Source organism: Bufo bufo, chromosome 6, assembly GCF_905171765.1.
Source record: "Bufo bufo chromosome 6, aBufBuf1.1, whole genome shotgun sequence".
Classification (NCBI taxonomy): domain Eukaryota; kingdom Metazoa; phylum Chordata; class Amphibia; order Anura; family Bufonidae; genus Bufo; species Bufo bufo.
In genome coordinates, this window is record NC_053394.1 from 4,210,896 (window position 1) to 4,222,903 (window position 12,008).

Genomic DNA, 12,008 nt, shown 5'->3' on the forward strand with positions numbered 1-12,008 from the left:
GGATCTGCAATCTCCAAGCCTGGAATGGGAAGGCGATTTGCGGTCCTCGTCCGGATTTTACAGTGGATTCCGATGCCAGCCTCCTCGGCTGGGGGCCCACTGCGAAGGCATTTCTACCGGAGGTCCTTGGTTGATGGAGGAATCTCCTCTGCACATCAATGCTTTGGAGCTCCTGGCGGGCTCATTCGCCATTCGCAGTTTTGCGAAAGACATGATCAGAACTTGAATTCGACTACGCATGGACAACGTCTCCGCTGTCCGTTATGTCAATGCCATGGGCGGCACACACTCTCCCATGCTTTCTCATTTGGCCAGGGAATTCTGGTCTTTCTGTCTGAGCCGGGAACTTACAGTGGTGGCGGAATATATTCCAGGATTACACAACGTTCAGGCGGACTGGAGCTCACGCTATCTCAGGGATGCCAGCGATTGGAGATTAAACTCGCAGGTGTTCTCTGCCATCTCCTCAGTCTGGGGTCCTGTTTACATCGACCTCTTTGCTTCCCGTTTGAACAAACAACTACCGAGATTCTTCAGTTGGCGCCCGGACCCGGAAGCGGAAGCTGTGGACGCATTCCTTCAGGACTGGTCCGAAGACCTCCACTACGCGTTTCCGCCGTTCTCAATGATCCCGAGAACCCTGAGTCAAGTTTGTTTCCAATCAGCAGAGATCATCTTGATTGTTCCGTTCTGGACCACTCAGTCGTGGTTTCCCAACCTTTTGGAGCTTCTCATCCTTCCTCCTTTTCTCTTGCCAGATTGTCCAGATCTTCTCTTAGGTCCGGGAGACGTTCAACACCCTCTTCTTCTGGAGGGTTCTCTTCGACTACTAGCTTGCAGACTATCAGGCGTTCCCACGAAGGCCGCGACCTTTCGAAAGCAACTTGGAGATTACTGGAGGAGTCTTGGGCTCCCAGCACCAGACGGGTTTATAAAGCAGCCTGGAGATCTTGGTCTATTGGTGTGTGGACCGGAGTCTGGATCCCGTTTCGGCCCCTGTAGTGGACATCTTGAGTTTTCTTACTTCCCTATTCGAGGATGGTAAGGCCTATCTGACTATAAATCTTTTCAGATCCGCCATTTCCTCTTTTCACCAGGGTTTCGAAGGCCGTCCAGCTGGACAACACCCATTGGTCTGTCGCTTACTCAAGGGTTCCAGGATGTCCCGTCCTCCCAGACCACGTTTTTTCTGTCACATGGGACGTTTCTTTGGTTTTAAATTTCTTCTCTTAGTGGCCTTCCAACTCCGAACTTTCATTACGTCAATTGTCGGCTAAGCTAGTCACTTTGTTCTGTCTTCTCTCTTGCAAGAGAGTTTCTGACGTGAGAGCTTTAGATTATGACGCCAGATTTTTCTCTCCTGAAGGAGTCACTTTTGACATTTCTCGTTGAACTAAGACCCAGATTCGCTCCGTTTCTTTTCCTTGTTTTCCGGCGGTTCCCGCTCTCTGTCCAGTATCTTGTTTACGGGAATGAGTCTCGAACCTTATCTCATCGTTCCAACGAGGTCCCTCAATTGTTCCTTTCTTATCGCCATCCGTTCGCCCCGGTCTCCACCACGACTTTGGCCAGGTGGGTGAAATGGCTCATGTCTTTGGCAGGCGTTGACACTTCCGTATTCACTGCTCATTCTACTCGGAGCGCGTCTTCAACTTCTATGATGGCAGCAGGTGCTCGTCTGGAAGACGTTATGAAAATTGCAGACTGGTCCAGGGTATCAACTTTCTGAGAATTTTACTTTCGCCCTACTCAACATGTATTTTCTTCTGTTATTGGACAGCTTTAAACTCTCAATAGGAGCCTCCGTGGGTTGAAATAAAATTGGATGATTTTACTAATTTATGATGTAAAGTCATGATTTTAATTAAGACACGGAGGCGAGTATTGCCCCCCCCCCTCATTTTCTTATTTCCCTCCCTTGTCACATTAATTAATATATTTATCTTACTATTTTGCTTTTGTATTGATTACTTTATGCTTACTATTTATCATGTTGTTTACTGCTTTGCATACATATTTTATTTTAAAGGAGACTAGTATCCCCTCTATGTGATTTTTCCTTTTTCTGTTCTTTCTTCCAGTGTGACTTAATCATCTTTATTGGCTGGATTACATATGATCTACGTTCCTAGTTTCCAGTTACAGCATCGCAGTTCCAGTTCCTCCGGTTTCTCGAATTCTGTTTTCCAAGGTTCATGAAGAGTTGGAGTGGCATCCGCCAAGAAAGAGGAGGGTTTTCTGTGACAGAGACTATATATAGGGGACCATGTGGGAGGGGTTTGTTACCATGGAGATATGCTAATCTCAAGTTTTTTCTTTGCTGCTGTGGTTTTGTAGTAAAGGAAGATATAGCAATACTCGCCTCCGTGTCTTTAATAAAATCATGACTTTACGTCATAAATTAATAAAATCATCCAATTAACTCAGATCTAGGATGTGTTATTTTTGTGTTCCCTTTATTTTTTTGAGCAGTGTATTCATTTCTACGCTGTCTTGCTGCTCTTATCTCTGTATAAACAAAAGAATCTTCTTAAGAAGAAGTCGTCTCAAGAAGTTTTGTGTTGCTGCAACCAATTTCTAACAATTTGGTACTGGTGACTCACGTCTGATATGGCAGGTAACAGATGTGCGGCGCAGTGAGGAGGGAAGAAGGCTACGCTTTTACTAGGGAGAGAGATTATATAGTAGCTGGGAGCAGCTGACAGAGAACAGCTGAAAGGAAAAGCTACAGATTCCTAAATAGGAAAAAAAGGATTGCAAACCTAAGCAGGAAAACCTGGATTGGAATCCCTTCCGGTCATGGAGTGATCTCTTGAAACCGAGCGAGTAGCCACCCGCTGCGACCTTCTGGCCTCAGGCACAACAGGGTCAGCGATAAGTCTTAACACCCTCGTGAAAGTGAGTGGGCAATTCCGGATGAAGAACCTGCTAAGAGACTTTTGTATTTGAGAAGAAGCTTATGTCAAGAACACAAACACACCAGGCCAGATGAATGTTTCTGGATGGTGTAATATGAACATATGAAGTAAACACCATGCTGGATCAGTGTTCCCGGATGGTGAAGACATTTAATACACACAAACAATAATAGCTGTGAGACGAGCCTCTGTGCGTGCTCTGCCCGCCTCGACGAGCCTCTGTGCGTGCTCTGCCCGCCTCGACCAGCCTCTGTGCGTGCTCTGCCCGCCTCGACGAGCCTCTGTGCGTGCTCTGCCCGCCTCGACGAGCCTCTGTGCGTGCTCTGCCCGCCTCGACGAGCCTCGGTGCGTGCTCTGCCCGCCTCGACGAGCCTCGGTGCGTGCTCTGCCCGCCTCGACGAGCCTCGGTGCGTGCTCTGCCCGCCTCGACGAGCCTCGGTGCGTGCTCTCCCCGCCTCGACGAGCCTCGGTGCGTGCTCTCCCCGCCTCGACGAGCCTCGGTGCGTGCTCTCCCCGCCTCGACGAGCCTCGGTGCGTGCTTTTGAACGTGAGAACCGCTAATAAGTGCCTCTTCGTAGGCATCGTTGACGGCCATCATTTCTGCTTAGCGTGAATCGGCTTTCATCAGTGAACAGCACTGAGGCCCTCTGGTCTCTTGCAGGGCCGGCGTTATGTGGGAGGCAAACTGGGCAATTGCCCAGTGCCCCATCATCTAAGGGGCCCCCTGCTTTAGTGCTGCTGTTCAGCTGAACGTCCCTGGAAGCAAACGGGCGGACAGCTGAAAAGCTGCAATTTACAATACGGTGTAAAGCCCCCTCCCTGTACACATAACACAAGTCATTACCACAGTGCTGCTCTACAAACTGACAGCTTCGGACACCAGCATCACTCTTCTGCTGGAGCTGTAGGACCTGCCATGATGTCACGTGCAGGAGACTGAGCTAAGCAGAGAAGAAGGGGATGAAGGACCTGCGATGACCTCACCATCATGTGACCAGAACAGGAGGAGGAGCTAAGCAGTGCAGTGATGTAATGAAGAAGAAGAAGACCAGTGATGCATGGGAAGAAGTGAAGGATTCAATGTAAGTGCCAGGGAAGTGCTGGGAGTTTTAGTCCTCTCCTCCTATACTTCCTGTTATATAATATCAGAGTACATTACAAGAGGATATATAAGAGGAGAGGACTACAACTATCAGCATGTCCAGGCCATTATTATGTAATATCAGGGTACATTACAACACCCTGGATATACTGGGAGTTGTAGTCCTCTCTTCTTATACCTCCTCTTATAATGTACTCTGATATTACATAATAATGGCCTGGACATGCTCAGAGTTGTAGTCCTCTCCTCTTACACGTTCCCCTGTAATGTGCTCTGATATTAAATAATAATGGCTTAGACATGCTGGGAGTTATAGTCCTCTCCTCTTATACCTCCTGCGGTAATGCGGTCTGCATTAGGGCCGGAACGATGGGTAGGTGATGGTAGTCATCCGCCTAGGGCACAATTTCGCCCCATAAAGGGAGGCGCACTCATGGTGGTCCAACTTCACAAGCCTCAGGCCGCTAGGCCTCAAGCCTGTGAGGCATTAGAACAGCGCAAGAAGCCGCAATGATATCAACGCAACCTCTTGCGCTGGGTCTCGCATGATGACTCATTCCCGTGAGACCCGGGGCAGGAGTAGTGATGTCATTGGTACCGCATGCATCAGGACGCAGCAAGCGGTGGGAGGACGGGAGGGAGGCAGGTTTTTTATTTTTTACTAAATGTCCGCACTGCTGGGGGCACCAGAAAAGGAGGGAAGGGGATCATTATATATACCTGGCCCTACTAGGGAGGAATGTCGGAGCATTATATACTGACACTACGGAGGAACCTTATATATATACTGGCACTATAGGGGGGGGAGCATTATATATTGGAACTAGTGGGAGGCACTACAGGGGTACATTAGAGCCACTCGGAGCATTATGGTTATATTATTACTACTAGGGTACTGTAGGGGCACCCGGCACCTCTGCCGATCAGCTGTTTGAGGGGACGGCACGCGCTGTGTGCACGTATCGTCTTCCCTTCTCTCTTCCTGCTCACAGCTGTATGTCTATGGGACAGCAGCAGTGAACAGCGCACGCCGTCTGCTAAATCAGCTGATCGGCGGGGGTGTCACGTTGGACTGTGTTTTTAGTGCATTATTACAAGATTTGGGGCCCCACTTTTGATTTTGCCTAGGGCCACATTTTGTCTACAACCGATCCTGGTCCACTGTCCAGTGTAGATCCTCCCTGGCCCATGCAAGACGATGACTCCTGTGCCTGGTGGTGCGGTCAGGTACCCTTTTAGGTCATCTAGCACGCAGACCACGCTGATGTAAACGGTTTCCAATGGTCTTACGTGACACGGGTGCCTCTAACCTCCCTTAAATGTGCCTGGAGTTGTGCGGCATTCATCATCCGGTTCCGCAGGACATTGTTCACAATGAAGCGATCATCAGTATGGGATGTGGCCACAGGACGTCCACTTCTCTGCCTTTCTGTGACTCTTCCAGTCTCTGTATCTCTGATACAATCTGCTGATGACACTCTGACACTCTAAGCTCAGGGGCCACTTCCATCTGAGAACATCCTACTTGAAGCCTCGCAATAGCGAGGTACTGTTCATCAATTGTTAGGTTTCATCTTGGTCTCATGATGTCACAATGTGAACAGCGTGATGAGGAGGACTGTTTAATACCAATTCTAATAGAACCAGGAAATTTATTGGGTGATTCATGGATCAAACACCTGTGGTCAATTTTGCTGTTAAGCTCCTTGCAGAAACTACTGAAACATTGAAGAGTTGCATTCAGAAGGTTAGAGGTCACATTAAGTTCCCCTGTAAAGGTTGGAGGGCATTTTAGGTCCTGACATTTCACCCACAAGACAAATAGCCCGTACTTTTTGTGTCAGTCCCAGTCATTGCACACTGGGAGTACTCACATTCTCCCGTCCTTGCCGGCTTCCATGTCTATCCTCTCTGCTCCCAGTCGGAGGGGGAAGAAACTGAAGGTCCAAGTCCAGCGGAAGGTGACATTGTACGCAGCATCCAGCTCCTCTCCGGAGTCCAGGAAAACCGAATACATCTGTCCAGGGACCAGGCTCCCCCTACACACAGAGACAATGCACAAGTCACACCCATAGCTGCAGAAAAGTCAATGCCACCACCCTGCTGTAACATCATGTTCTCTACTCCAGTCACATCCAGAGATGCAGAGAAGTGTCAATGCTACTGCCCTGCTGTAACATCATGTTCTTCACTCCAGTCACCTCCAGAGCTGAACTCACAATTAGACTATGATTCTGCTGAGTACCAAAGGGCAATGCATTATGGGAGCTCAGGAGGCATTTACATAATTAGGGCAGCTTTGTCTGCAACTGGAGCAGAAGACATGATTTAACAGAAGAGTGACTGCAGCTCTAGATGTAACTAGAGCAGAAGACATGATGTAACAGAAGAGTGACTGCAGCTCTAGATGTAATTGGAACAGAAGACATGGTGTAACTGAAAAGTGACTGCAGCTCTAGATGTAACTGGCGCAGAAGAAATGATGTAATTGAATAGAGACTACAGCTCTAGATGCAACTGGAGCAGAAGACATGATGTACCAGAAGAGTGATTGCAGCTCTAGATGTAACTGGAGCAAAAGACTTGATGTAACTGAATAGCGACTGCAGCTCCAGATGTAACTGGAGAAGAATACATGATGTACCAGAAGAGTGACTGCAGCTCTAGATGTAACTGGAACAGAAGACATGGTGTAACTGAAAAGTGACTGCAGCTCTAGATGTAACTGGCGCAGAAGAAATGATGTAACTGAATAGTGACTGCAGCTCTAGATGTAACTGGAGAAGACAACATGATGTATCAGAAAAGTGACTGCAGCTCTAGATGTAACTGGAGCAGAAGACTTGATGCAACTGAATAGTGACTGCAGCTTTAGATGTAACTGGAGCAGAAGACCTGGTAATCAGACCTTTGCAGAGTTACACATTTACAGGTTAGGAGCAGAGTGAAGCGGTGATGCCCGGCACATTACACCCCAGGACTCACCCGTACAACATATGCTCTGTTCTGCTGCCCCAGGATCCAGAGAGGGTCACATACATTTTTCCGTAAGGAATCGCAGTTCCGCTTAATGACACCGAAACCTTGTATCTCCAGCCTGGGGGAGACAGAGTACGCAGAATATCACATATACACCCCCAAGTCTAAAAAAGTTGCGCGCTGTGTAAAAGGTAAATAAAACCAGAAAGGAATGACTTGTGAATGTTATCGACCCATATTATATTCCCGGTAGATGACAGACACATATTATATTCCCTGTAGATGATGGACACATATTATATTCCCGGTAGATGACAGACACATATTATATTCCCAGTAGATGACGGACACAGATTATATTCCCTGTAGATGACGGACACATATTATATTCCCTGTAGATAACGGACACATATTATATTCCCTGTAGATGATGGACACATATTATATTTCCTGTAGATAACAGACACATATTATATTCCCTGTAGATAACGGACACATATTATATTCCCTGTAGATGATGGACACATATTATATTCCCTGTAGATAACAGACACATATTATATTCCCTGTAGATAACGGACACATATTATATTCCCTGTAGATGACGGACACAGATTATATTCCCTGTAGATGACGGACACATATTATATTCCCTGTAGATGACGGACACACATTATATTCCCTGTAGATGACGGACACACATTATATTCCCTGTAGATGACGGACACACATTATATTCCCTGTAGATGACGGACACATATTATATTCCCTGTAAATGACGGACACATATTATATTCCCGGTATATGACAGACACATATATTCCCGGTAGATGACGGACACATGTAAGGCCGATTCATTGGCCTGTATTTGTGGGAGGGGCTTGGCTACCTACTTCAACGGCCAGCGCCCTCCCACATGTGTACGACGTGCAGAGTTCCGCAGGAAGCGTGCGCTCGTACCTGGCATTCTGTGTCAGCGGGCAAGGTGAGTGGACGTCCGGTCGGCGGTCGGCCCTTTGGTAAGCAGGGGCCCCCATGCTCCGGACCACTTCGTCACAACGTGTCAGCACAGCGAGAGGCGGGGCCTTGACGGGACGGGGGTCCCCTCCTGGCTGTTCGGCAGCGGCACTCTTTCGGTCTCCGGCGGAGGGGGTGGAGCCCGACGGAGACAGCGCTCCCCTCCTCCGCCACCCAGGTCACGAACATGGCGGTTGTTCACCGGCGGGGGGGCGGGGCCCGCGGTCGAGAGAGGCCCCCCCGCCCGCCTCCTCCGCTCACCTCCTCCGCCCCCAAATGTCCAGCCAGTGCCGCACCGCTCCCTCACGTGGTGGGCGCGCTCTATCTGCGGCGGGCCGGCCCCCCTAGCAGAGGGGAGGCACCCCTGCAACCAGCGCCCCTGCCGGGGAGCGGGGCGGCACCACGTGGCTCCTCCTTCCACAACAAAGGGGTGGGGCTGAGCCACACAGGCTTCCCCCTATCCCAGTTTATGCCAGGGGGCAGCACCGTTTCCCCACGCGGTGGAGGTGCCCAGCCAGCGGTGGGTCGGCCCCTCAAACGAAGGGGGGCACCCCCGCACTGAGCACTCCACCAGGGAGCGGTGGGGCCCCCCACGCGGCACGTCCTCGGTTGGCAAGGGGTGGAGGCTGTGTCACATAAGGCCTCCCCCCATCCCAAATCATGCCAGGGGGCAGCGCCGTTTCCCCACGCGGTGAATGTGCCCAGCCGGCAGGGGGTCGGCCCCTCAGACGAAGGGGGGCACCCCCGCACTGAGCACTCCATCAGGGACCGGCGAGGCCCCCCACGCGGCATTTCCAGTTTATCGGCAAGGTTGGGCCCTCGCTGCCGGGGGTCCCCCCTGTGCCGGTTTCATGGCAGAGGGCTGCGCTGCTCCCCACGCGGTAGGAGTGCTCAGCCGGCGGGCGGGCCAGCCCTTGGACGGAGGGGGCCCCCCCGCACTGCGCACCCTATCAGGGACACACGTTAGCTCTCCACGTGGTGCCCAAATCGTGTTTGCGTGGGGCGTGAGCCGTTGCCCAAAGGTCTCCCCCCACTTGGTTCACGGTGCCAGGGAGCTCTGCGCTCCCCACGCGGTTGCCGTGGAGCACGGTGGGGGACGCAATGGCCCGCTCCTCGCCCACACCCAAAGTCTGGCACGGGCCGCTTAGATAGGTAGGGGTTCATCACAGACGCCAGGTAGAGCCAGGGGGTGGTCAACGTCGATCAACACCTACTCCCATCCATCGGTTAAACCTTCAACTCACAGCTCACGTTCTATTAGTTTGAGCCTTATGCATTGACTGGTTTCTTTTGTGTTGTTTTGTTGTTGTTTTCCATGTCCGAAAGAGTTTAAAAACAGAGAGAAGTTGGTTTGGATCTCATTTGATTTTGCCTTGTCGAACAAGGTAGTGGGGGTACACGTTGGGGGACGGGGAGGTGCTGGCCGTTAGCAGGGTTGTGTCTCATGCACTATTTTACGTCCAGGTTGTTCTATTTTTCATTAAACTTCCGCGGGGGTCAGAGTATAGAGTTTCTCAGTTGGTAAGTACGTCAGGTCTCCTTGCATGGACTTCCGGGTGGCGGTTCCTGGCCACTCCTTCTCGGCTCTTCTGGTGTTAGTGTGCGTACTTCACAGGGACAGTGCACCCTTTTCCATTACGTTGTTAAAACAGCTTCACGGATACCGGTGGTCGTCCAGGTTAGTCGGTCACCTTACGTTACTGTTTTCACAGCTGTGATGTCGCACGCGTCAGACATTGTCGAAGCGTCAGTGGACGAAAACGTAGCAGGGACATCCGAAGGGGGCAGTATACCATCCCTGCGTGCTTGGACCATCCCCAGGCTTATGGCGGAGCTGACAAGGCGGGGCGTCCCTTTCCCGGCATCTGCCAGGAAAGAGGAGCTATATCGGCTATGGAAAGACTCCCTGGTGCCCAGTAGTAATGATCCCCCTGCGACCACGATGCAAACGTCACTGACTCAGATACACGTCATGCTGAACAGTCTGCCGTCACTTCCATGCAGGCGAGATTGGAGCCGTTCGAGGCTCGCAGCTCAGTCTTCCCAGTTTCCTCCCCCGAGGTTCCGGTCGCCTCCACCTCTGCCATAGCGGACATTCGTACTGTCCAGTCCGTCCCCAACGTGACTCCATCCCATTTTGTCCCGATCAACATCAGGAAAGACATCCTAGAGGGTAGGGATGTCAATCTCGCATCACTACTGATAGCCTCCAGGGACCTGTCTGACAACAATGTCATAGCTTGCGGGGAAGTGTCGGTGGTGCTAAGAAGCCGCGACCACCGGCTCAACCGCAAAGTAACCATCCCGGAGTTCGTCATGGCGTTCAGCCTTTTCAGGGATGTTATTTGCACTGCCAGGCCGGACAGGAGGGAGGAACTAGACCTGTACCTCTTTCGGGTCACAGAATTGGGTCATAGGTATGGAGGGAACGCGTTCTATGATTATCACTGTTCATTCTCAGCCAAAGCGGCAGCGGCTCTCTCCCAATTCCAACACGTCACAGACTGGTCCAACCTAGACACTGAGTTATTCTGCAGACACTTTGCAGGCCTGAAAGCTCCCTCCTGTTCCGCCTGTCAGTCTACCTTCCACTCTGTAGAGTGGTGCCATAAGTCAGCTGTCAGCATGGCGTCTTACCCCTCCAGCTCTGCAGCTGGACCACTCGACGTCTTCAGACCCCCCAATTCGGTAGATAAGCTGGGCCGACCCATCGTTCAGCTAGGAAGGGCCCAGATATGTAACAATTTTAATTATGCGTCTTGTAATTTCGGGCAATGCCGTCTGTTACATATCTGTACCAACTGTTTCAGGGCCCACCCCCGAGTAGCATGCTCATTAAAATCAGTGAAGAATTACATGAGTGTGGTCAATACTAGCTGTTTACAGGAGTACTTGCGAGGTCACCACAATCCAGGGTTTGTACAGTTCCTGGTGTCAGGGTTTCACGAGGGCTTCCATACAGGGTTAATCACGACTCCAGAGTTCACATACGAGTGCAAGAACCTTCAGTCAGCCGAAAGGAATCCCGGTTCTGTAGACGTACTAATAGAGTCCGAGTTAAACAAAGGGTTCTTAATCGGTCCTTTCGGAGTGCCCCCTTTTCAACGGTGGAGAGTCAGTCCCGTGGGGGTAGTCACAGGCAAGTTCAGCAAAAAGGAGAGACTCATTATTGACTTGTCTGCCCCACATGGCTCCCAGGTCCCCAGCCTCAACTCCCTCATTCCTTCGGAGGAAGTTGGCATGAGATATTCTTCGATCGACCAGGCTATCGCCATCATCATGAAAACGGGTCCAGGGTCCATGTTGTCCAAAGCCGACATATCGGATGCCTTTAAGTTGCTTCCCATCATGCCAGCTCTCTGGCAGTGGCACGGCATCAAGTGGAAAGGCCTGTATTATTTCTCCACCAAACTCACCTTCGGTTCCAAGAGCAGCCAGTGGCTCTTCGATCAGTTGGCTCAGGCCCTCCACTGGGTTTTGGTACACAAGGTCCACTGTGAATTTGTCATCCACTACTTAGATGACTTCCTACTGATTGAGAGGCCAGGGGCAATCCCCCTAGGGTTGGGGAAGTTGCTGAGGTGTTTTTCCCAGTTAGGTGTCCCGGTTTCCCCCAAGAAAGTAGAAGGCCCGTCCACAGTGATCACCTTTTTGGGCATCGAGTTAGACTCCCAGCACATGTTAGCTAGGTTGCCTGCGGATAAGTTAACAAGAATTAGAGAAGTCATCCATAGGTTTACAGTCACAACCGTGGTCACTAAGGCTGACCTTCAGTCTCTACTGGGCATGTTAAATTTCCCCATGCGCATCATCCCGCAGGGCAGAGCGTTCATATCCCGCCTGCTGGCGCTCTTGAGTACCGCCCCGGAGCAGGACAGCCCAGTGTGCCTGGACAGTCAGGCCTTAGCGGATCTCCACATGTGGGACCATTTTCTGAGCTGGTGGAACGGGGTGTCCCTATTCGTTCCCGAGCTGTCGAGTCTGTCTCCTAT

General features: G+C 50.9%; 1 protein-coding gene across 1 annotated transcript in view; it reads right to left on the bottom strand.

Moving 5' to 3' along the window:
- Nucleotides 1–12,008, bottom strand: part of LOC121005220 (pancreatic lipase-related protein 2-like) — a 109,209-nt gene that overhangs the window by 17,964 nt on the left and 79,237 nt on the right. The window contains exons 10-11 of the mRNA XM_040437823.1: nt 7,006–7,117; nt 5,895–6,059 (exon numbers count right to left, since the gene is read on the bottom strand). Coding sequence (XP_040293757.1) covers nt 5,895–6,059; nt 7,006–7,117 — 277 coding nt within the window. The remainder of the gene's footprint in view (nt 1–5,894; nt 6,060–7,005; nt 7,118–12,008) is intronic.